The following is a 27,221-nucleotide window of genomic DNA, read 5'->3' on the forward strand; positions in this document are numbered from 1 at the left end:
ACTATCGTGTTAATCACAGGGGAGAAAAAAAAGAGCACAAATGGATGCACTAGATTCAGAAATCCTACTACTAGAAAAGTCACTCCGGTTGCAGGACGATTCCCTGGGCTACCAACTTCACCTGGAACAGCAGAAATACTGCATTATTGCAGAGGATGGAGAGCGGGTAAGCTTTCTAGTCTCCCAGCGAAGGTAATATGAGGTTTGCAATACAGCTGGCAAACTGCTTGCGTGGTTGGACTAGAGAGAAAGCAATAACAATTGGGTGCTTGAAGTGAAGTCTGTTTCAAAGCAGATGGCATGGGGCAACAAAGGGGTATCAGATGCTTTTACAGACTACTATCAGTTGATCTACTCTGCGACTCGTACAGAGACACAAGAAGAGGTACTCGACCTCCTCGAAGATATTAAGGTCCATAAGCTCTCACCTAAGGACAGAGAGCTGCTGGAGGCCAACGTTGATCCTGGTGAGATTGCGACAGCCATCAGGGAACTACAATCAGAAAGAACAAGAGGACCTAATGGTTTGCCCATTGAGCTTTGTAAAAGCATGGTGAGCAAGTTGGTGCCACATATGCTACACATATCCACTGAGACGAGGGAAAGGCACTTTGTCCCATATGACCAACAGATGGCCACAATACTCACAAGTCTGAAAGAAGGTCAGCCATATAATGAATGTGCCTCATACAGGCCCTTTTATCACTGCTGAATGCTGAGCCAAATATCCTTGCCTAGGTGCTGGCTGCCAGACTGAGTTGGTTCATTACAAAACTGGTTCACCCAGACTAGCCTGCTTTCATGCTTAAGAGGGAAACAACGCTCAATTTGGCTGTCTGAGATACACTGAGGATGTAAGGGAACCATAGTAGGTAAAGGTCTATAGCTGAGTCAGTCAGACTATTGACTTGAGCAGTTACAGGTCTGATTTTTTTTTTTCTGTATACCACGCCGTTTGGTTAACCAAAGTTGCAACCCATAAACCAAATTTAGACAAAACGAATCAAAATTCATGTCATTTTATTTAGTGATAGTTTTTTTCAGTATTATTTGTGTTATAAATCTCTTATTTAAATTCCATAGAGTATATCATAAATAAAAATTCATATCAACAATCGGAGGATGGAAAACAGTACAAACAAAACAATAGACCGAGATTGATGAAGACAAGGCGGTAGGTGGAACAAGGCGGTAGGTGGGATGTAAGGGAACCAACCACTGTGATGTCGCTAGATGCCTCAATGGCGTTTGACACCCAGGAATAGCTATACATATTTGAAGTACTAGCACATGGCCAAAGTAAGAGTTAATGTCACGCAATCAAACCGGTTTCGGTTGGAGAGGGGAACTCGATAGGGTTGCCCCCTTTCACCCATCATTTCCACTTTGCCCCTTTAATGCATAGGTCATGGCAGACCCTATGATAAAGATTCTCAGATGGAAGGGCACATCGGAAGAAATAATATTTTTCATATGCAGATGACATGTTGTTGTATGTAGTGCTACCAGAGTTAACTATCCTGATAATTTTACAAATCATCGAAGTATTTGGAAAGTACTTTGGTTACATAGTAAACAGGGGTAAATCCCACATATATTCTTAATGTGGTTCCGAAATTACCAATAAACTGCCCGTTGCAAATCTAGGCTCTGGGCTTCTGATACCTTGGAATATACACAACCAAGACTGTAGATGCCTTTATCAACCGAAACGCATACACCCTACTCCACAAATTCAGAAATCACGTCAGACATTTGAGGGTACTGATGATATTGCTGATGGGAAGGGTGACCATATTCTAAATGATCTCTTGACCCAAGATTCTTTATGCCCTCCAAAACATCCTGTACAAAATTCTAACAGAATCTTTCAAGAAAGTAGAGGCTGTTGCTTTGGAATGGAAAGGTACCTTGAATAGCCTTTAATGAATTGAAGAGAAGGGTGTATGTCGGTGTTCTTCCATTACCAGATACAAAAAAATAATATTGTGCTATACAGCTGGAAACCATTAATGATTGGATCTTTGCATCGCAGGATAAACAGATGGTTCGGTTAGACAGACACCAAGACTTAGCAACACTGTATAAAAATAGATCAAATAGGACACTGCCAACTCATAACATAACAACATTTCTAGGATGGGAGGGACGCTCACCAGAGAGACAACCTTGTGGGACAGTAACGTTCTGACAGAAGAAGACAATTTCTCAGGATTTCTCAAATGGGACTTTTTATTTATCAGCAAACTCTGCGTTATATAAGGCAGTGATGAGAGGAACTCCCTAGACACACTCCGCTGAGAATACCAAATGGCGTACTCAGAGTCTCTTAGATATCAACTGGTCAAACGTATCTTAGCGTTTCTTTTTGAAAGCGGCACTGCAATGGGATTAAACAAACCTTACATAAATAAAGTTGTTTCCATGATCTAAAAAAAAAGAATTGACAACTCTCAGGACACAATGCAGATGGTGAAATATACTGCTTCTACCACAAACTGACATGAGAACAGTAATAAAGGAATGAAAAGAGTAAGTTACATTCACATATACGAGTTTATTTATGATGTATAATCCAAAACATTAATGACTACTCTTCCAGCTTAGTATTGACAATCAGGAACACTTTCTTGCGTTTATGGCTTTTACCAATTACCATGGATTTTGTTGTCATTGTATTTATCTTACAGTTGTTTTCTTTACAGTATTTGTCTATGGTAATTAGTTGGTTTTGTAAGCTCTTCAGTGTGCATGCAATCAAGATGGAAATATTGGCACACAGTAGGGAAGACGCTTGAGAACTCTCTATAGTGGGTACATCTTGTCAGTCTTTCAAAATCTCAGCATAAAGATCATTGGTGTACAGTGAGAACAGAAGGGGTGCATGTAGGCAGCGTCTGTAGTTCAGCCTGACTTGAGAAGTTGAATCAAAGTACAATAGACGCATTGACAACAAAAGTACAGGATGTAGGCTGAATAATGTAGCTTTTTCCATCTGTTTTCTTGGCACCAAGTCAAAATGCAGATGTGAAGTCCAGGAAAGCCACAAAGTGGCATTTTCTTTTTGGTACTATATTTGTATGTTATGTGAAGAAAGGCAAACATTTGATCAATGGTGGAAAGGCCTTCCTAGAAGCAACCTTGTATTGTTTTGGAGAAGAGCTTGCAGTCAATGTTGATTAAACTGAACGGTCAGTAAGACCAGGCTCGGAGTGGCGGATTGCTGGAGGTGGATTCACTTATATGAGTGTCTTTGTGCCCCGCATGAGGCGCTGGCATGGTCACGCTGCGTGTAGCCAGTTCTGACTCGCTTGAGGGAGGATGTTACGGTTTGGTCAGTCTTGCCATTGTTTCTCACTAGTAGGTCAGCAAGTTTCAAAAAGGCGTTGTTGCCCCGGTTTCGGTACCATCTTCAAAACCTTTCCCTATGATATTCCAAGACACTGATTCTGGAAACTGAATTCCATTCCAAATGGCTTCATCTGGCAGGGTGGGACCCTTCGTATCACCCTCTGTAAATGCTTCCATGGGGGTATTGCTGATACAGATATTGAATCTTAATACCATTCATGGTGGTACGACATCCGTGGCGACCCCGTCTTCGCATATGAGAAGTTGGCGATGGAAGATACCCCTCTAGTTTCATATTTGTATGGCGGTGCCTGTGTTGGTGGTCTCCCTCCGGTGACAAGGCTGGTTCTGACCCAGTGGAAGCAATCTTAGAAAAAATAAAGCACAAATCATTTCCCTAACTCACACCTCATACTTTGAGAATAAGAAGCATCTGTTCCAGTGCAGACCAACACATGGCCCCAATAGGAAACCCCGCTGGGCCTGTCCCAATGAATCCCCAAACCTAACATAATCAAACAAGTAGGGAAGTAAGATAAACAGCCCATGAAGGTGTACAGTCAAGAATATTCCAGACCATACAGAAGTTTGCTGAAAACCCAAAAAGAATCAATGTTTATTGTCAGTGATGTAGGAGGTGACATGGACAATAGCTGAAGGTCCCGGGGTTTCCGAACCGGAGGTTCATCACTTCACTGGGAACTTCTCCTTGAATATTAAGACCTGTTGCGCCTCTTCGCCAGAGTCATTGAAGGGCGAATGCATCGGTCTCCTTGGGGCAAATCATAGTCCAGGCGTGGAGGGAGGTGTGGCTTTACCTGAATTCGTTCATCTTATCAATGAAAGACCTCCTCAGGTGTCTCGAAGAAGAGGGTCTGTGAGTTATAGATTACCTTCAGCTTAGCTGACTACAGGAGCATATATTGAAATTTGAGTGCAAGGACTTACTGATTCGCTGCCAGGAAGGATTGCCGTTGCTGCTGCACCTTTCTTGTGTAGTCTGGAAAGATCAGTATGGTGTGAGATTGATAGGTGAGCTTGTCTTGGAGTCGGACATATATGATGATAGCGTCTCTATCCATATAGTTCTAGAGCTTTGCAATCACAGGCCCTGCATCAGTGCTCTGTGTGCTCGCTTGACAATGAAGCAGGAGGATAGGGCTTCGGAGGACTTCAGTGAGCGAAGCCACTGGTCATGGAAACGGTCTATTGAGGGACCCTCGCAATGATGTCAGGAAGCCCACAAAACACAAGTTATTGCAGTGAACCCTGCCCTTCACGTCCTCCACCCGTGCCACCAGTTCCCTGGTCACAGCCATAAGTTTAGTCACCGTCTGCTGCCGGGCAGTAATGGAGTCCTTCACCCTTGAGACCCTGGCTTTAGCTTCTGTAATCCGCTCTACTGCTTTCCTGAGGTCTTAGTGGAGCAGATTAACATTAGTACCCACAGCTCTGATTTCAGCATCTAGCATTTCTCGTAATTGAATGATAGTCACCAGGAGCATAGCATGATCTGGGGTAGTTTTTAGATACTGATGGGGGTGCACAAAAACAAAGTCCAAACAAGCAAAAATTTATGAAAATAGCTCTTCTTTATTTTTTTGAAAGTTCTTTGAAAAATCATTTATGTCAAAATAAATCAGCCAACGCGTTTCTTACCCACACAGGGAGCTTCCTCAGGGCAACATAAGAATAAGAATTCAATCGAAATTCGAGGATTATTAGAAGAAGTGATGAACAGGTATTAGCGTCATTAAGGGTAGAGACCAAATAGTTTCCACTGGTCCTTTGGAATAGCTCCTTTAATATCCCGGAGCTGCACGAATAAACAGTCCGCTTCGGGTAGGTATTCACGATTCCCAAGGTTGAATCGCCTTAGGAGAGTGCACATAGGGAGTCCCACGGTAATTCTATTGTTAGATCAAGACCATATCGCTGGGTATTGAAGGCACCGCTTAGCAAAAATCCTGCTAACATATGTTGAAGACCAAAAAGCTCCTGGGCGTGTTGTCTTGCCCTGTCCCATATTCCGGACAAGAAAGTAGAAGAACGCGGCGCAGCCCAGCGTGTTGAACCCGTGCTCTGGGGTAGAACCACATGCCACAAAAAGTCACACGGGTCTCCCAGACAGGGCAAATTTGTCAATAGCGCTTTGTTTGGTGTTGAAGGGGACTTTGTCTTTGGCCATGGCGGCGAAGGAGACGGTAGACACAGCAGCCAACTCACCATAGCCCACAGCACCACAACAGGTTCGGCTGACCCTCACGGCAACCTGGTGTGCAGAGATCCACAAAAACAGAGGCAGCTGAAAAGTCCTGGAGATAAACAGGAGGGTGTGTGGCTGGAAACCACAACAGGACCTGGTCTGGCCATATCTGCAACAGCCACACCCACCTTTAGTACGGCCCCCTAATGAAGAAGCGCGTCTAACGATTAATCGGCCCCATTGAAAAACCGAGGCACTAGAACTATAATAGGATGGGAGGAATCACCACATCAGCGGCTGCGTGCCACGGCCCCTGGAACAGAAACAGATGCTCCCGCAGCAAGAGTTCAGATGCTGCAGATTGCCTGTTGTCTAGCAGAGCGCATCACCACCTCACCAGCACACAAAAGCTAACTCGGAGGGGGCAAAAGGGGCCAGCACCATTTCGGAGCTGAGACCATGCCCTCTGGGGCTCCTGGCATAGGCCACAGGACGACAATCGGCCCTCACCTGCCAATACAGGCCCAGAGCAAGCAGCACGTGTAGCTAGTATCCATGGTTTGAGGGGGCTTTCACTGTCACTCATTTCTACTGCAATCTCTGTCGTAACATCAGGGAGACAAGATCGGTCACTGCTCTAGTCCCCGTGCACCTTTAATCCGCAACATAGGGCTGGCTCTCCATTCAGCCTCTCCAAAGCTACAAAGTGCAGGGATCCCCACTGGTGCACCTGGCTGTAGTGCCTCTGGCCCCAACGCCGGGAAGATAGGATCGGACTGAAGTTGGCACGGCCTCTGCCTCAGGCACCCATCTACCTACACCACCAGGCCGCCCCTCTGACCGATGCCATCAGTCTACTGCTGCAACATTGCCTCGGAGGTAGCCATCTGCACTAGACCTTGCCTCTAACATCCCCTCAGTCCAACGAGAACAAGTGGGGCAGGCTTACAGCAATTTCAAGGCTATATGGGCCGGAATGGGGATGGATATGGGACAACCACACAGAGCTATTTTAAGATGTGGCCCCCATGCTTGGCAGTCATGCCACGCCCCCAGACTTCAGTTATTAAACAATTTTCAGTTCTGCTGGCTATCTGTACTCCCCTGTAGTTTTTTGAGCCTCCATGTTGCATGGCACAATTAGTGTAGTTGATAACTTGTGTATCTCCCAGAGGGTAGCAGTCTAGGTTTCCTGTAAGACTAACATTTCATATTAATTCATAAAGTACATTAGCTCATTATCACCTAGATTGTAGGTGATATCAGCCACATTCCACTAGAGTAATATTTTCTTCTTTCTTCCAATCGATTTGATGTTCCCTCTGATTTACGTAGCCCACTGCTAATCAAAGCTTGCTGAACACGGGTTGATCTTTGTTTTGCATTTACAGAGTGTTGTATATCAGAAGCGACTTGAACTGCAGTTTCGATTCAATATTTATGAGTAAAGATAAAAAAGGTGGGGATCTCCAGCTGAAGGTTTGTGAATTGCATTTTGGAGAACATAAAGTACTCCAAAATAGCTTCTGGGAATAGGCCCATATGTCTTCTGTTTTCAACTGGGACATGCATTTTACTTCCCCGATGTGCATAAGAGTCAGAGAGTAAAAATACATTTGCTTGTATGGGTAAACGTTCTCTAGTAAAATAACTATATTTTTCTTGGGACAATTTCATACCTTCAATTTCGAACTGAAATAAAGTTCCAAGTGGAGAGAAGTACCACACCAGGTGCCGTCTGCCTTGCTTTATAGCTGTGGAATTTGTTCCTCAGACAGCACCATCCCACGAGGGGAAGATGTGGCGCACTGCAATGACCAGAAGGCCTTGCGAAATGACACGCCCACTGAGGCAGGTGTTTAAAATATCTACAAATGTGCGCTGTGTAAAACTGTCTGCTAACATCCTCTGAACTTTGCCTCTGATGAAAGGATGAGGAAATCCAGAAACGCGTCAGGCTGACATTAATCTTCGAAGACTGCAGTTGTGTGTTTCTCTGCTGGCAAGCTGTGAAATGGATGCAAATCTTCAAATGCCGATTAAAGTTCTTGTGGCTTAGCTTCAACTTTGGGGCTAACCTGCTTTTGTTGGATATATATATATATATATATATATATATATATATATATATATATATATATATATATATATATATATATATCCCATTCGGGCACTTACTATCAAGTTCTAAGATCATTTTTGTTTCCATTTGTCTTAGTAAGCGCATGCGATTCCCACCTCTTTTAAGTATAGGGATGGGCCCCACCACATAGTATCTAAGACAGTTTAATTATTTATTGTGAACGTCTTTGAAGTGGCGGGCCACCGGGTAGGATGGGTCGCTGTGAAGTATGGCTCTTAGATGTTGCAAAATTCTCACGTGCACCTGTAGCTTTGTGCTTCCCATATAATTTAAACCACAGGTGCACGCGAGAACATAAAATCTGTTTTGCAATTAAAATTGCCTCTAATAGGTACTTTGTTTGTGCCAAAGGGAGTGGAATAGCTAGCTTTGTTAATACCAAATTTACATGCATGACAGCTAGTGCATTTCTTAAAACATTTGTTGGAATGTAACCAGGACTGTTTCTGTTTTGTTTCTGGTGCTGCCTTGTCCAAGGAAGACCTCATATTACTGGCCCGTCTAAAGGTAATATTTGGAGTGTCTGGAAGTTGGTCAGAAAGAACTGGGTCAGTTAAAACAAAAACAATCAGCCAGTTCCTATTAATGATTGTTCTCAGTTTTCTGTCATCGCTGCTAAAGGTCGTAATTAGCAGCAGACATGCATTAACATTTTCTGACTTTTCTTTTACTCCATGTTTTGTGGTAGCAGATTCTATTTCATCTTCCCTCATGTCAGTTCTTTTGAATAAACTATCTCTAGGTCTTGTTTTAGCTTTCTGAATAGCCTTTTGCAGAATATCTTCTGTGTACCCCCTTGCTTTGAAACGCTTAACCAAGTCGGTCAGGCATTTTTCAAAGTCATGGGATGTACTGCAGATTCTTTTCAAGCGTAGTATCTCGCCGTAGGGAATGCTAGATATAAGATGTCTAGGTTGCATACTGGATGCATGCAAAATAGCATTCCCTGCGGTGGATTTACGGTGTAAGATGGATTTGATCATCGCATTCTCTACATATATTTCAACATCAAAAAATTCAATTTTGCTTTTATTGATATGGGATGTGAAATGAAGTTCTAGGGAGTTCTGGTTAATCTCCTCCACAAATTTAAGGGCTTGCTGTTCATCTCCCCTCCACAAGACGAAAATGTTGTCTATGTAGCGGAGGTAACAGCAGATGTGGTTGTCTACCCAATGAATATGTTGCCTCTCTAGGACCTGTTCCTCCCACCAGCCAACGTGTAAACATGCGCGGCTAGGGGAGAAACAGGACCCCATAGCCACTCCTCTGACCTGTCTAAATATATCTGACCCAAAGGCAAAGAAGTGTTTGATTGCTTCTAACCCTTGACAGTGACTAATGCTTGTGTAGAGCGATTCTACGTCTAATGTTAGTAATAACATATCATCACTCCATGTAAGATTCTGAATTTTACATACAAAAATCGCTCGTGTCACGTACATAACTGGGTAACTTTTTAACGAAATCCTGTAAGAAAAATTCTATATATTTCCCCACATGTTCTCCCATACTATTAATCTATTAATAGCGGAGATAATTGGTCTCCCTGGGACAGGATTGATAAATTTATGTACCTTTGGGATTAGGTATAGAGAGGGTAACACTGGAAATTCAATATTCATAAATTTATACTCTTCAAGCGAAATCAAACCTTCCATACGCCATTATCCAAGCATTTTTTGCAAATTTTCTTTAGCTTTAGTATAGTCCTTTAAATTAGTCTTAGCATAACAGTTTGTATCATTCAGTTGTCTGGTGGCTTCCAATATGTAGTCTTTTTTAGGCCAGATGACCAGGTTTCCACCTTTGTCCGAATTTGTAACTACTATTTCTTTATTTTCTGCGAGTTTCTTCATCAGTTTGTCATACTCTCTCATCCTGTATAAATTTCTCTTCCTCTTTCTGTTGTTAGTTGATCAATACAATTTTTTAAGGTCATTGCTTGTATGGGTAAACGTTCTCTAGTGAAATAACTATATTTTACTTGGGACAATTTCATACTCCAAAATTCAGAATAAAGTAGATTAAATATGTTTCTATTGGGTTCACAGCAGTACTAACACATAACAAGTTACTAAAGTGGTATAGTGCATCTCTCACTTGTGATACTTCATTTACTAGTATTCAAAAGCTCAGGGTAAATATCCTTTCAACACCTTTCAGCTATATATGTTGAGATATGCAATCAGAATAAAGCTTACAATTTAACCCTCGATGTCCCGCATTCACTTTTATTAGAGTATAGCTAATGCACAAACAGAGCCACAATGGATTGTATATCAGAATATTGTTGCAAAAATGTTTACAACCAAAATATTGAGAAGAGAAGCATATATATATATATATATATATATATATATATATATATATATATATATATATATATATATATACACACACACACACACACACACACACACACACACAGATTTACTAGTTTTAACAGCACATCTATTTGGATATAAATTACCTACTGGCGATTGCCAGTAGGTAGTTATAGTTAGGACCTATAAAAAAGGTGATTTTCAGTTCCCTACATCTTTAGTGCTGATTAATAAATCTTCATGACATTTTCCACAAAAATGTGCCCATTACTTCAGCTGCTATCTGGAAAGTTTCGGGGTGGTTTGAGAAGCGGGAGCTGAGAAAAAGGGATGGTGCCAAAACACATTTTCCCCACGTTAATTCCCTCAGGAACTTTAGTACTACTACAGCCCGAACTACTGGACAGAGTTACACCAAAGTTGGCAGAAAGCTAGCTTTTCATCCTGAGATTATGCTTTTTGTAATTTGGTGTAAATCAGTTCTGTAGTTTTAGAGATATTAAGCCTAAAACAAATCCTCCATGTTAATTCCCATAGCACCTTTAGACAAAACTACAGCCCGAGCTGCTGGATGGAATTACACCAAATTTGGCAGAAAGCTAGCTTTTGGTCCACAGATCATTCTTTTTGTTATTTTGTGTAACTCCATTCAGTAGTTTTAGAGATAGTAAGCTTAAAATAAATTTGCATATATAAGAACGCGGAATCTCCTCGGAATCCTGAATACACGAGCCAACAGCAATCCTGTGATTGGCTGGCAGCAACCTGAGAGGAAAGTTGCAGCCGCCATTTTGTTCATCGGGACTCTGGTCCCAGTGGGGTATATAAACTAAAAAAGTGATAGAAGGGGTCAGGTTAGAGGTACCCTGACCCCTTGGGACAAATGGAGTATGGAAATTTGAAGGACCCCACATAGGCAAGTACCGGTCCAATACCCTTTTTTGTTTTCAAAACCACTTGGTAATCCACAGATCCTCCTGAATTCGGATCTGCAGATCCAGATCCCTATAAAAAAATACTCACTCACAGACCCACACACCTACTCACACACCCACCTACACAACCACTCACACACCCATATAGTCACTCAAACACCCACTCACAGACTCACACAGTTTTCACGCACCCACTCACAGACCCTCTTAGAGACTCATGCACCCACTCACACACACACTCAGACATGCACACACAGATCCACTCAGACACAAACGCTGTGTGCGGCATAGAGCTGGATGCATGTGGGGGTTGGCTGCAGGGCCTGGCCGCAAGCTAGACATTGCAGCCAACTACTAATGAGTAATTCTACTTTAAAACAAAGATTATGTGAGTGTCAGTGTAACTGTGCATCTATGTGTGTGTGTGTGTGTGTGTGTGTAGCTAGATGGGTGGGTGGGTGAGTGAGTGGGTATTTGAGACTGTTTAAGTGAGTGAGTGGTTGTGTGAGTTTTTGTATGGGTGAGCGAGTAGCTGTGTCAGTGGCTGTATGAGCAAGTGCCTGGCTGTTTCAGTGGCTGTATGGATGAGTGAGCAGTGTGTGAGTGGCTGTAAAAGGTGAATGAGAGTGCTTGAGGCATTGTATGGGGAAGTGAGTAGGTGAAGGATTGTCTGCATGGATGAGTGTGAGGGTACATGTGTTGATGTATGGGTGCCTGAATGGGTATGTAAGTGGGGGTATGGTTGAGTGATTGGGTGTGTGAGTGTCTGTATGGGTAAGTGAGTGTGAGAGATGCTCTATGGGAGACTATGTATTTGTCTCAGTGAATGTTCAGGTGACTGAGTACATGTGCTAGTGTATGTATGAGTAAGTGAGTGGGTGTGTGAGTATCTGTATGGGTGACTGACTGTTTGTGTGAGTGCCTGTATGAGTGAGTAGGTGTGTGAGTGGCTCTGTGCATGAGCATTTGTATGGGTTTGTGAATGGGTATGTGAGTGGCTGTTTGGGTGGGTGTATGAGATGTTGCATGGGGGTGTGAGTGGGTGTGTGAGTGGTGCTGTAGATGACATCATCAGTGATGTCATCAAATATGTCAGTGACCATGTCATGAGTGATGTAATAAGCGATGTAATAAGCAGTGCATTGCTGGGGCATAAGGTGTAGCTAGCTCAGGTAACTATAACTGCTGAATTTCTCTGGTTTTGTATGAGTGAAATGTGAGCCTAACTATAACGTTCCTGTAACCTTTGTTTATATATATCTATCTATCTATCTCTATCTATCTATCTATCTCTATCTATCTATCTCTATCTATCTATCTATCTCTATATCTATCTATCTATCTATCTCTATATCTATCTATCTATCTATCTCTATATCTATCTCTATCTCTCTATCTATCTATCTATCTATCTATCTATCTATCTATCTATCTATCTATCTATCTATCTATCTATCTATCTATATATATATATATATATATATATATATATATATATATATATATAGATATATATATATATATATATATATATCATCAAGCTGGTGGGAGGAGCGGGTGCCCAGGAGCTGGAAGGAAGGCCAGGAGAGTGGTAGGGTGGTACACTGGTACCGCTACATTGATGACTTGTTCATCGTGTGGCAAGGCACCAGGGACATAGCAGAGAAATACATCAGATCTCTTAATGACAACATCTACAACATACACCTATCCGGAACAATTAGTGGGGTGGAAGCCAACTATTTGGACCTCCGGGTGTATGTTGAAAATGGTCATGTTCATACCTCGCTGTACCGCAAGGAGACAGCGGGTAATTCTATCCTCTTAGCTAAAAGTGGACATCCATCTAAACTTATCAAGAGTATCCCCTACGGGGAACTCTTGAGAATCAAGAGGAATAGCACCCAAGACCGGGAATTCGAGGCGGCTGCCTCTGATTGCCTGGCACGCTTTAGTCTAAGAGGGTATGACGAGCCACTTCTACAGAGCACTCTGAAAAAAGTCAAGAAGATCCCTAGGCATGAACTGCTCAAAAAGAAACATAAAGGACCTAATACCTCTAGTAAAGATACATTTAGGATGATAACACCATACTCCACAGGTGCCGACAGACTTAGAGCAATGATGCGCAAGAATTGGCACATCTTGCTTACTGATGAGGTGCTAAAAGAAGATCTGCCACCATATCCACTAGTGACCTTCAGCAAGGCCAGGTCTCTGGGTGATATGCTGGTACATAGCCATCTGGAAGTGCCTAGTATCCAATCTAACACCTTGAGGGAAATGAGTGGGTTCTTTCCTTGCGGAAAGTGCAAAGCCTGTGCTAACAGCCGTAGGGTGCTCCATTATGATATTCCAGATGCGGGCAGAACAAATAAAATCCATAAATTTATCACGTGCAGTACCACCTATGCTGTGTACTGCTTAATATGCCCGTGTGGTCTACGATACATCGGGAGCACTATTAACCAACTTAAATTGAGAGTGCTGGAGCACCTTAGGGCAATTGATAGAGTAGACCCCTCGTATCCAGTAGCCCGACATTTTGCGGAACATCATAACAAAGATAGAAACAAATTGCGATTCTTTGGGATAGATCACGTTCCATGCAACCCACGGGGAGGGGACAGACTTAGGAGGCTACGACGCCTTGAATCAAGGTATATTATAGACCTGTCCACCAAGTACCCGAAAGGCATGAATAGCGGGGAGGAAATGGCAGTACACCTTGGCAAATAATGAGTAACAACTATAACATCCCTAGTGTACTGAATTAGGCGAGTTGGACGTACCATCTTGCCCAACCTTGGCTGAAATACAAAGGGAGTCTAACATGAAATCAAGCATATATCTTTGCCCTTGACCATGATGTGATCATTCGTTCTGCACTAATTTTTGATATATGAAGGTATCTTCTTTGAGTATCACTACAGTTTTTCTGGCGTACCGATTTATCATTTATTGATAATGAATTATTATCATTTTTCAAGTTCCATTGATGAAATGTTGAAAATTTGAACATGATCATGAAATGTGTTTTTTATCCTCTAATTGCCCTTCAGAATCTGTGTTTCTCTTTTTACAGTGTCAGTGGTATGGTAGCTTTCGTTCTATGACAGACATTTCATTATTTGTAATTATCTGTAATCTATGACTGTCTATTAATGAAGTTCATTAATGATGTTATGAAATGCGCTGAACACCCATATGCAGTTCCATATATTATATTATCTATATATATTTGCTACATGGTATCCATCTGTATAGGGACACAAGCCGAACCACAGCTTTATTGTCTTGAGACCCTTCTTTCTTGTGAATACTCTGATTCTCGGGGGTATTCAACATGTTCCAAAATGGCGCCTATTTTGGTGTTTGAAGGGCTGGTCCCTTGTTGATGTTTACCACTGCTATCAAACTTGCATTTAAACCGGAATTGCGTTGTAACGGTAAGAAACACTGAGGAAGGCTAACGCCAAACGTTTGTTTGCTGAATAAAACACTGTGACTGTCACTGCCGGAGTGCTGTTTCCTTTCTTCAAGGGAGAGGATTTGCGAGCGTCATATCATCAAGTATATATAGATTTGGAGTTAAGGTTGATAAACGTACTTACAGAGATATAATTACCGATACTTACCGTGTCAATTTTTTTGTTGTCGGTATTTTTACTGCAATATTATGGTAGCATGATGTTAAAGAAAAAGAAATGTCTGTTTATGCCTCATAAAAACATCCCACACCAGTCCCACATTCATGAAATTGAGTCAACAATGTGAATTCCAATATTTATCTTAGTTCTGCGAACCAAACCATGCATATGAGGTGAATAGGGGCTTACCTTCCTTTGGCATCTCTACAGCTAACAATGCTCATATCGATGGCCCCAATGAGCAAAGATGCACAATTTTCATGGTCATTAATTCTGAAATTAAGTCACAAAAGCATTGTTTAATTCATGTACTGCCCACCGACTTATCAAGAGTACACTTTAGAGACAAATGTACAGTTGCTTAGATTCACTGCACGTATGAGGACACATTTAACTTTTTGTCAAAAAGACTTTCTTCATCAGTAAACTAGCTTGTTGGTGTCACACAAATGAATGGTATTACTCTGTGGTAGTATCAGGATGCATCAATCAAACCAGGAAGGTGTAACAGCCATCTTGAAGTGCTATCACAGCCTCCGTGAGATATACTGCTTGGCTAACTGAATGCAAAATCACTTAAATAGGTGGTCAGAAGCAGATGAGTGTTTAATCATACCAGGATGCTACCCCCCGCAGCCGCAGTCCCAACCTCTACCCCTGCAATTCAAAAGGATTCAAATCCATCTAGCAACCCTGTGAGCCGTAATCACCAAGGGGTGAATCCACCTAAGGCAGCTCATCAACCCGCCCCACACATCTGTAAGGAAATCCCGAAGGGGGCTGGTACAGCTGTCGCTGGAAATAAGCAGGTGGCAGGGGGGAGGGCACATCTAGACAGAGCAGGAAATCAGAGGGGCCGCCAAGTTTAACTACCACCTGACGCGGTCCCCTATGTGGTTGTACTTACGGGTGTCCCTATTTTAGAAGACGCCAAGAGGGAAGGCTTCAGTCAATTAAAAAATAAAACCATGCACTGGCTCAGCCAGCACAGACCGCTCCCATGTAACATCAACGGAGAGATTGTCCATGTGCGGCGACTCCCCTGGCTGGGGAGCCGAGTGAAAGATATAGAGGGTGATTTAATAATCATAAATTTTAGAGATCCAGGTGGGGTCAGACACATCCTAAACTGGATGCCAAGAACCTCTGGTTCAACCATTGTTCCTTGCGACCTAACCTACTTCTACCCAAGATCCCAGGTGACTCCCATAATATCCTTTGGGGTACCTTCTGGCCTTTTAAATAATCCGTTGGTTTCAAAAGGAGAGGGTACCCCACTTTCACCAGGGAACAGGGTAGGAAGACAGTTAGTCAAGAGGGGGAATCCCTGGAGTCAACTGTTCAACCAATGACTACTAACTTTTCTCATTAGGGAAAAAGATCACAAAGTACACTAAGTATTTTAAGGAATATAAAAACAGGTTTCCACAAAGAAATAGAATCGTTAACAATCTATGTTTATTAAAAATACAATCAATCAAGCAATAAAAAGCAAAGCAAATTCATACAATTTTTGCAATACAGTTTAAAATCCAAGGAAAAATACCTTGGAGGGATAAAAATTAAATACTAAACAATGTTACACGGACACAATAGTGTTATACAGACACAATGTTACAATGCACGATAAATAGAGACATAACTAAAGCATATTGACAGTGGATAGACGGAACGGATGGTTACACCGTATCTGTAGGTATACTGGGAGAAATGTACGGAATCAGTTATCGTACATGGTACCTGTTTCTCTTTCTCTTGAATCAGTAAGTGTTAGCTTCTATTGTCTCAGATGCATGTTACTGCTTACCCACTATGAATTAAATCCCAATATTGTCTAACAATTCCTCTCTCCTGGTACTACGATGGTTACTCAGAGAATACACATTCGGTCACTCGTAGTTTATTGACAGGTACATCAGATAACTCAATTTTGTTTGCATTGTACATTGCTATTACTTCAGGACACTGTCACATTTACCATGAAACTCTTAGGCAGCTAGCATATCATTCCCTCCGAGTCGTTTTCAGTGTGGAAAACCTTTTAATTAAGGGGGGATTTCTATAAACAGGGACCACACAGTAACCATCCGTTCCTTGAAACCCCAGAAAGAGAAGTCCTGAGGAAGGTGCCACAGCATCAATTGTACAGCACCGAAACGCGTCGACGCACTGTCTTTTGTTTAAAAGAATCCAGTCAGGGCCGGGTAAAACTTTAGATGGGTACTTTATTTTTCCACTAAAGCTTTATAGTAGCTGAATTGGTTCAGGCCATTGGATCTGGTTAAATTCAGTGGCAGAGATATCTGGTGAGCCACACAGATACAAGGGGTTTTGTGACTATATGTTGTTTGCCGTCTATCCACTGTCAATATGCTTTAGTTATGTCTCTATTTATCGTGCATTGTAACATTGTGTCTGTATAACACTATTGTGTCCGTGTAACATTGTTTAGTATTTAATTTTTATCCCTCCAAGGTATTTTTCCTTGGATTTTAAACTGTATTGCAAAAATTGTATGAATTTGCTTTGCTTTTTATTGCTTGATTGATTGTATTTTTAATAAACATAGATTGTTAACGATTCTATTTCTTTGTGGAAACCTGTTTTTATATTCCTTAAAATACTTAGTGTACTTTGTGATCTTTTTCCCTAATGAGAAAAGTTAGTAGTCATCGGTTGAACAGTTGACTCCAGGGATTCCCCCTCTTGACTAACTTTTAAATAATCCTCCTGTAACACTTAACAACCAATATATGTGGCAGGCCCCCAATGCCAAAAAATGTATTTGGGTGGAATACCGTACCTCACAGAGAGCACGGGAATAACTACAGAAGTTCGGACCACCCGCAAGGAACTAGGGGAATGGACCATTTGTTGCCCTTTACTCCTTTTGAGACAACTAACAGATTTGAAGCATTCTCCGGCCTGGATGACTGCGAATGACGGTTGGGGTCCCCTGTTAATAGATCTGTGTTGAGGCGAGTTTCTAGTACTCCCACTATTACAACATCCGCCTCCATAACTGGGACCTCGCAGGAGGAGGACAAAGCCTTATGCAAACTACTTAGTTGGAACGTCGCAGGCTTGAGAGCTAAAAGGGAAGATCCGTTATGGATCAATTTTATCTCTTCCTTTGATGTGATAGCTATCCAAGAATCCTGGGAAACCTCAGTAAACATTTGGCTAGATGGTTTTGCTAGCTTCTTTGTACCAGCGACACCCAGCTCGGCGGGGAGAGCTAAGGGGGGTCTAATTTTCCTCTTCTCCCTACATCTTGCGGGGTCTTTTAAGCAACTAGAGTCAGGCTCCCCTAATCTTTTGATTGTGGAATGGACTGTTTCACCGATCTGTTCCATCCTACTAATTAATATTTATAACTCCTGGGAGAGGGCAATGGACACTGATCACATTGCACCCCTAGAGAAATTTTTACATAATTTCAGTCTTAACAAGCACACTGCTTTTGAGCTCATTGTGTTGGGCGATTTTAATACCCATTTATGTAACCTTCCCTGATATATAGGTGAACACCGGGACCTTTAGGGGTGTCTATTCCCCACTTTGAACATACAAAATCAGGTGAAGCGCTGGAAGTACTACTGGACAGTTTTAATCTTTATGTATCTCTTAACATAGGTGGGAGGGATAGAGTCCCCACCTATAAAGGAACGCCGCAAGGGTCCATAATCGATTATATATTCACCACCCGTGGGCTAAATACCAAGGTGAAAACCTACAGGACAATTCCCTCATCCTATAGTGATCATAATCCTGTGTTATTGGTGATGTGTTGGGGAGACCTTAAACGTGAGGGCTTGGGCCGCCCCCATGCGCAGGCGGTACTTGTTCCTACTGATCAGGGTAGGCGGCTCAAGTGGGGCAAGATGATCCCAGATGATTTTATGGCAACCTTATTGCCTAAAATCGAGGGAGACATAGAGACATGCTTAAACCAAGAGGCCTCCAATCGTACAATCATACAGGCTTTTGAATCTATATGTGTCCAAATATCGAGGGATCTGACAGTCATGCCCACCAAGAGATCGCCTAGAACATCAAAGTGGTTTGACGCCGACTGTTCACGAATACATACTCGTTTGAAGCACGCGGTAAAAGCCATATCGAGGGACAAGGCTCTTATTGCCAACTTGAGGAGGGAATACAAATTGACCTTAAAGGGGAGAAAAGATTAAAGAGAAAAGATTAAATTAAAAGTGAAGCGTGGGACAAACTTCTCTCTATCGACTTCTTGCGAGACAGCAAGACATTTTGGGAGATCATAAATCACCCTTTATTTGCCGGGGCACATAACGCAGCCACTGACTGCGTCATTCCGGACGAGAAGTGGGTCCTCCATTTCAAAGACGTCTGTGGTGACAAGAATAGTACAGCCCCGCGCGGCCAAATGGTTGCTCGGGCGTCCCCCCCGGTAGATTTTTCTGAGGAGGAGGTGTTGAAGGCCATTTTGGAGACCTCAAAAAACAAGGCTCCGGGTGCCGATGGCGTACCTGCAGACCTATATAGACATTCCCCGAAAACTTGGTCTCAGGTACTAACCAAAGTTTTCAGGGCAGCAAATGACAACGTGTTCCCCAATACCTGGGCAACCTCCATTATAGTGCCAATCTTTAAAAAGGGACAACGCGAGGACCCGGGGTGCTACAGACCCATTTCCCTCCTTGACTCGGCCATCAAAATCCTAGGCAGAGTTTTATTGTCTAAACTTAGTGGAAATTTGGAGGTCTGTGGGGGGCTTTCAAACATACAATATGGGTTCAGAGAGAAACGAGGTACCCTGGACCAATGTTTGAATTTGCACCTATTAATCGCCAAATATGCGGTGGCCGGGGAGGGGTCTCTTTATTTGGCTTTCATGGACCTCTCCTCGGCCTTCGATTTGGTAAATAGGCCCAAACTGTGGTTAATCCTTCTTGAGATGGGGATAGATCCTTCCCTGGTCACTTTCATGGCTTCTTTACACCAGGAGCTTTTCGCTAAGGTAAGGGTCACAAATGAGGGGAGGTGTACGGACACTTTTAGGTCGGAGAAAGGGGTCCGCCAAGGGTGCATCCTGGCCCCCCTCCTTTTTACCATTTACATAAACGGGTTGGTAAAACATCTAGAGGAGGGGGGGGGTAGACGCTCCGCGTGTGGAAGGACTGCAGGTTCCGGCCCTCCTATACGCGGACGATGCCGTACTGATTGCCCGCACAGGTATCGGTCTACAGACACTATTGGACCGTTTTGGTTCCTTCATGGAAAACCTTAACCTGAAAGTAAACGCTGAAAAATCTCATTCTATGATAGTGGGTAAACAGAGAGGAAAGTCTAGATCTGAAACCTTCATATGTAAGGGCGAGGTGGTTTCCAGGGTTCCGGTCTTCCCTTACCTGGGGGTCCTTTTTGACGAAAGGGGGTCCTGGGCCCCCCAGATAAAGGTGAAGAGTTTATCCTTGGCTCGCTCGACATCTGCACTGTTGGGTTTTACAAAAGGGTTGGGGGCTAGGCCGATGAAAGCGCTTTTAAAGGTTTATCACACCAAGTGCATTCCCATTGCCACCTATGGGGCCGCCTTGTGGGGCTACGCTACCCAAGACAAAATCCAAAGGGTAGAAAATGGGATAATCAGACAATTACTCTCAGTCCCCAAATCGACCCCTACCTTTTCCATCCACGAGGAAGTGGGTTTGCCTTACATTGCAGACAAGTTGAACCTGGCACCCCTCCTATTCTGGGCAAAGACATGGCTAAATCCAGAGTTAACCTTGAACCATCTTATTCTGGAGAATGTCACTTCTTTGGACAATGCCATGAAAATACCTTGGCTGAAGTATTTAAAAAACACATTTTCTGCTCTAGGTAGATCTAATATCAGGAGAGAAGATGTAAAGTGGATCAAGGTCCATTTTATAGAGAGAGTCCGTCTTAACAGAGAGGAGAAGGAAATAATGAAACCATCTGTAAGAGCACACTCTATGTTAATCACTACTCCCACCCTGGAACCATACCTGAAATTTGTTACAAGACCTCTTCATAGACTCCTATTAGCAAGATTCAGGTTTAACCTGATTCAATTCTCCTTAGGTTGTTACCCATCATGGGACAATTCAGAAGATGCCCCTCCTTGTGAGTGTGATAATTTTTCAAAGCAAGATACCGCGCATTTTATGATGTTTTGTGGGTTTTATACTGCCGCTAGGAAAAAACATCTGTTACCTGTGTTGAGGGAGGCTAGCTTTATTCAAGTCAGACCCGCATTAATCTACCTCCAGATGTTGGGCAATATTTACATTACTTTTAGCGTTGCCAACTTTCTAGCGGAAGCCTTTAGAACTAGGAATAAACGTGTACCACTGAACATTTTATTGTAAATATGGTATCTTTTTAACAGATTTTTTATTCTATGTGCCGAACAAGATGTAGTACAGTTTAATTATGGCCTGCACTGATTTTGTACATAAATGAACTGTGATTTTAATGTATATGTATTGTATGTGCCTTTTATGATTTTTTAAAAATAGAATAAAGCGTGCTTTGATTGATTGATTGATTGATTATACCAGGATGCTGCTGTCAAATGGCTTTCAATGTTTGGCCCACCGTATTTGGCTATTTTACCCTCTCACTACCCATATCTCAATGTGCCTAGAAGTGGGGCTCTGGCACTACTGCTTGGCACCATCAGCTGCCAAGCATGGTCATGCAATATGTGAAGAGTACAAAGGCACATCTAATTCAATGGCTTTATAAAGAGATATTGTAAGATTAAGCCACAGATATTTTAGTGTTTTCAGAGCTAAAGGGACGCATTCTACAATGGCCATCTTGATGGTAGGTGGCATTGGCAGGCAAAAGAAGATGTGATGGCCCAATCTCCAGGAGGGATCCTCTAACCCTCTAGGAAGGTTTGCAGGATGTACCCCTAGGAGTTATCTTCCATCTCTGACTACTGCAAGCACAAATAAGGTTCTTTCGCTATAATGATATGAATGCAATAATACCAAATGGTTATTCAGTTGTTGAATAATCACCCCTACCCACTTGGGGCTGCATACCATGTAGTGCCTCCTGACCACATGCAGATCATGATAACCTAAGCAAGTTCAGGAAACAGCCAGGACTTTGTACCCTGAGCTAGGAATAAGGAGATAAATGTTACAGAATGTGGGCTAGCCCTGGACAGAAACCCTAACCTCGTCCTATCGCTTGGGGGGACCGGAGGAAAGGTGCCGCCTCCTCAAAATGTTCAAGTCCGAGTAGTCATTCAACAAGGCAGCCACTAGTGGGTGAAGAGGGAGTGTCACCTTCCTCACGTCCCCTTCCTCATGTCTCGCTCTTGGGAAGGATAAATAGAACACAAGATGGACAAAAAGCAGAATGCACTCGACTCCCCATCAGCACTGAAGAAGAAATTTTAAAAAATGGACAACTATCAAAATAGTAATCTTAGCAGAGGTTTGACTATTTACTGAGAGGTAAAGCAAGGTAAGATTTGTATTTGCCATTGGCTTTTCATGCCTTTGCCAGAAAATTACAATTACACAGTTGTACAGGGGTTAATTGTTACACGAACAAATACGCTTAAAGATAGGGGTTCTTATGAAAGGTAGGCTTATTGGCGGCTAGTGCTAGTGAGTACTAGACTGTCTGGGTTGGAACTTGTCTCTGACAGCCAAGTTGCTTCTGCAGCCCTGAGCTAGGCTCCAGCTGAATGATTCAACAGAGGCTCATTTGCATAATGTCGGGAAGTTCACCATCACACTGTGTTAACTGAGCATGGTCCATTCAGGCCCCATTCTGCCAATGATATTCACACTATCCTATGCATTTGTGCAAACAAAGGAATCGAGGCAGCCCACTGACAGCGGCAATTAATAAAGCCATGTGAGGTAAGGAGTTTAAAATGGCTTTAATCCCACCGAGTCTTGTGTGAGTGTTTACTTATGTCAGTGTGTTTGCCTGCTTGTGTGTACATGTTTTTGTGAGAGAGGAAAGCTAAAGAGGGAGAGAATCGGGACACTCAAGATTTTCAAAAATAATTGTGTGGAATGTTTTGTGTGTGCATAATTTCTGTGTGCTGACCTTGAGGCAGTTTTCTAGTGCTGCTGCTAGGCTCCAGAAAAGTCACAGTAACTCTGCAGTGGCCGCTGCTTGGAGGATGACTTGTGATAACTGAAGGCAGACTGGCTCACCTTTTTAGGTCTCGCTGGCGTTGCAGCGCGAAGCGCTGCCGCCAACGAGATTTATAGTCACCGTGTTGCCTCCTAAGGGAGACAGAGCAGTGCACGTGCCGATTTGGGTCTGTGGACGGGCGTCTCAGAGCGCACACACAGCCCCTGCTTCCGCTTGGTCGCATGCACTAACGGCGCGCGCGCGCACACACCCAGCCCCCCTGCACGCACACAGACACAAGCATGCTCGTGCACACACACACACACACACAACACCCCTCCCCCCCTGCGCTTACCACGATTCCTCGGCTCTGCTTGTTTTTTACTGCAGCTGGTGAGATAACTTCTGATTTATTACCACCGCAGTGAATGTTTAGTTTTCCAGCTTCCGGTCAGTCACTAGAAACGAGCTTTCCCGACTGACGGTGTTTAAAGTTTCTCAGCGCTGGAAACGAGGAGAATCACACTCACTGAGCTTGTTAATTCAGCTTACTGATTGGAAGAAGGTAAGGCTTGTACTATGTTTTGAATTGATTAAAACCTGGTGCCCGCAGCTTAGGGTGTGTCACGTAAAGATAGATCGCAGTAATCCTTCAGTTTCCATTCACTTTAAGCTTTGTTGCCACTATCATTGGCCTTAATTTATATTTCTTTTTCATGTGTAGGAAAGTACCTTATACAGTCTTGGCGCTTCTGCTCTCTATCTCTTTGTGCTCACCGACGTGTTGTTACTAAGTCATCTTGTTTCTCTCTCCTTTCCGTAGCATGTACCCATCCCTCCTTTCATTCCCCGATGTTCTCATTATGCCTTTGTCACCCCTTTCACCCTAAACTTGCCTTTTTTAACCCTTTCCTTACGTTTCTTCCCCACTGTTCTACCTTTAGCTTTGGCTTCTGCATCAGCTCTTGCACTCTCTTTCCAACCACTCCCCGCGTTTCTCTTCACCTGCAGCTACACCCTCTGACATTGCATCTCTTTCACATCTAGTTTATCTCGTCCTACACAGTTGCTCTCCTCTGCTATTACCTCACTGCATCAATCACTCTTGTTTTTCTCTCTGTCCTTTCCGTTGCTCTCCCCCATGTGATTCTGCCCTTCCCCATGTGACTCTCCTTTTGCTCCCCCACTGCTGTTTCTCTGTCTTCCCTCTAGTCCGCACCAGTATGTTTTTTTGCCAGTTAGCGCAAAGTCAACCCGAAGGTATTGGAGAGCTTTACATGAGCACCAGTTCCAAAAGCAACCTCTGTACTACTACGCCACATCTTTGCTCACCTTCTCTCTACTTTTTCCTCCCAACTCTCCGTCTGCTGTTTCCCTATCCTCTGAAAATTCTTTGACCTTGTCTTCCCTGCTGTTCCTATATCTTCCCTGTTACTGTACTTTCCCTCCCATCCCTGGGGGCCGACTAGCTCTGCTGTTTCTTGCACCCTCCCTTTGCTGCTTCTTGACCCATCCTCTGTTAATTCGCCCCCTGTCCTGCTGTTGCTCTTCCTTTGGCACCCGTCATCTGCTCTCTGTCTCCTCTGCTGGTATCCTTTGTGGGTCATTTGGTTGGTAGGAAAAGGTTTTAGGGACATATCAGGTGGCGTATTGTGTTTTCTTTACTTTGGTGTAGGCGTTTAGTTAAGGAGGAGTGGCAAGGGAAGTGCTACTGGCTGTGTGTGTACTCGGGCTAGTAGTTGGGCTGCTGTGTTGCTTGTTTGTGTGATGCTCGGTGTAAGGCTCAACCGAGTCCGTGTAGGAGCAGGTGGTGGAGAAAGTTTTGGAAACGCAGTTTGGGGCTTATTTCCCCTCCATGTTATAGAATAGTAGATGTTTCAGCACACAGGCTAATGTGCGGCATAGCTAAATGCATATAAGGTCCCAAAGGCGAGACCAATTGCATTGCAAATGCTTGTTAAAAGAGTGCCGCTCCTGGCATGGGATTGGACTACAAAAAGCCCAAACGTGACTGGAGACAGGAGGGCAGATAAGGCCTAACATCCTGCCACAACGTCACTGTGGTGCTGGGGGCTGCGAAAGCAGGGTGTGTCTACCGGACTGACACGTGGCAATTGGCACAAGAGTTCTGCCATAGACGGTCACTGACCAGTTTGACTCATGCTACAAACATGATTCTGCTCAGCACGGACGATCACCATCTGCACACACTCTGGCCGTGATCCACGCCGGTGCAGTTGTGTCCAGTTGTGGCTGCCAAGGGCATGCAAGCAGTGAGCTTTGCCATAATTATCAATGCCAGTTCACAACGAGACAGGTAGGGTCGGGTCTGTCGGGGGATCACATACCGCTCCGTAGCCTGCAGTACAAGTGCGAGCTGAGCCAGCTGCCATATTTACCCATTGAACAACAGCCAGTGCAGCCTATAAATAGAGAACTGCGAGGCGCCCACCCGCTCGCACCGCCAGAGCCAGGAGCCGGACCCACCTACACATTAAGTGCAAAACTCAAATTCGTCGGTGTTCATTGGCCCAGGGCACACTGACTCCACTACTCCTCCTGACGTCAGTGAAATCGCCACATGGTGTTGGGTGAGGAACATTGTAGCAAACACTACTGTGCAGCTCAGCAGTAGCTGAGTCAAAGAGCCCTAATACCTACTGGGAGCAGCGCGCACTGCTCACTGCCACTCAGCTTGTATGGTGCTTCATTACAGCAGCGCTCCCGGCTTGACAGCTGAGGAAGCGCTAGAAGGCATCACACTGAAATGTGTTATTCTAACACCTGATGTGTGGTACTTGGCAGGGCTGAAGAACTTACAAGTCTGAACAGTGCTGCAAGGAATCAGAGCAATGTGGCCTGAAATGGAGCCATGCTCTGTGGTGGCAGTTCTAGATCTGACCACTGTAAATATCTTGGACTGGACTTGTCCACAGCATTTGAGATGGTGTCACATCCTAAATTACTTCACTCACTGCATGAGATTAGAATCCTCAAAACTGTGTTTCAATGGCTTGGCAATATCCTTTCCTGCAGAAACCAAACTATCACCCTGGGTTCTGATCAATCTTGCAGTCTGGTACTGGACACGCGGTGCTCCAGGGCACCTGTTTGAGCCCTTCGCTTTTCAACATATATGTCGCACCTCTTACCCAGACGGTTAAAGCTTTTAGGTTCAATATTATCTCTTATGCAGATGACACTCAGCTTAGAATCTCTCTGGACAACGATTTAGCCAAAGCGAAAAAAAACCTTTCAGCTGGAATGACAGCAATAGCTACCTGAATGATGGAGAACTGTCTCCAGCTGAATGCTGGTAAAACAGAGATTATGCTGTTTAAATACACCCAACAATTATGGAACTCTGGCTGGTGGCCCATGGAACTTGGCACAGCCCCCACTCCTAAACAGGTTGTCAAGAATCTGGGAGTCTGTCTTGATCAATCTCTTACCATGAAAGAGCAGGTACGTTCAGTTATGGGCTCCTGCTTTCAAATGATGTGACCTTTGAAGAAATCCATCCAACTCTTTCCAATCTCAGCGAGGAAAACTTTGGTGCAGGCTCTTCTTCTTAGCCATATGGACTATCGAAACACCCTACTGGCCTCGGCTAATTAGACGCTGTTCTCAAAACTACAGAATATGGCAGCCCATCTCATTTGTAATCTCCCTTCTGGGACCTCATCGGCTCCGCTTCTTCTTTTATTGCACTAGTTATTGGTGCGGAAGAAAGTTCTTTTTTTTAATTTTCAGCCTCATTTATAAGGTCCTGACAGGAAAAGGCCAAACCTGATATTCTGTTTCGGAGACGATGGGTCCTATGAAAGGCCTGCAATAAGTGACTGACTGTTGCTGGCCTAATATGGGCCCTGGGAGGAGAGGCTTCTTGGGCCAGAGCATCTTGAAATGCCCTTTGTCCGTGGCCATCACACTTGGGGATGGTGGTATTCACCCCCAGCATGCCAGATAAGTGGAACCTTATCTGTGGACTCTCACAGTCATAACATAGATACAAGCCAGACTGTTTCTTTATACCTCTGCCGTAGGAGAACAGCTACAGGTATAGGGTGAACAGCCATGGCAACGCGGGGATTACCCCGCAATGCCATTACAATGCAGGGATTACAACGAAGGTCATTACAACGACTTTCGCTGGAGGGCGCCTTTGGACAGGGAATAGTTTAATTTTCTATCCAACACCTTCCCTACTGTCAACGTGGGCTGGAGTTGGATTAGAAAATTAAACTATTCCACTATCCAGCGCCCTCCAGCGAAAGTCGTTGTAACGACTTTCGTTGTAATCCCGCGTTGTAATTGCAAGAAGGGTAAAAGCCCGCGTTGTAATGCCATACAACTCAGGTATAGCCAAAATCTGGCTGCTATATTACCTGCAAGGTTGGACCCAACAAATTTTTTATTTCCAATCTAGGCTGTTGTTCTACGAGGTTCATCAAGGGGCAGTGACTGCTCACCTCTCTTCAGTGGATATTTGCTGCA

General features: G+C 43.6%; 1 protein-coding gene across 4 annotated transcripts in view; it reads right to left on the bottom strand.

Moving 5' to 3' along the window:
• Positions 1 to 27,221, bottom strand: part of ANKRD44 (ankyrin repeat domain 44) — a 712,165-nt gene that overhangs the window by 51,512 nt on the left and 633,432 nt on the right. For all 4 annotated transcript variants that reach the window (XM_086955419.1, XM_086955418.1, XM_086955417.1 and 1 more), the window contains exon 23: positions 14,802 to 14,885. In XM_086955419.1, the coding sequence (XP_086811545.1) occupies positions 14,802 to 14,885 (84 nt within the window). The remainder of the gene's footprint in view (positions 1 to 14,801; positions 14,886 to 27,221) is intronic.

Source organism: Lissotriton vulgaris, chromosome 2_1 (genome assembly GCF_964263255.1).
Source record: "Lissotriton vulgaris chromosome 2_1, aLisVul1.2, whole genome shotgun sequence".
Taxonomy (NCBI): Eukaryota; Metazoa; Chordata; class Amphibia; order Caudata; family Salamandridae; genus Lissotriton; species Lissotriton vulgaris.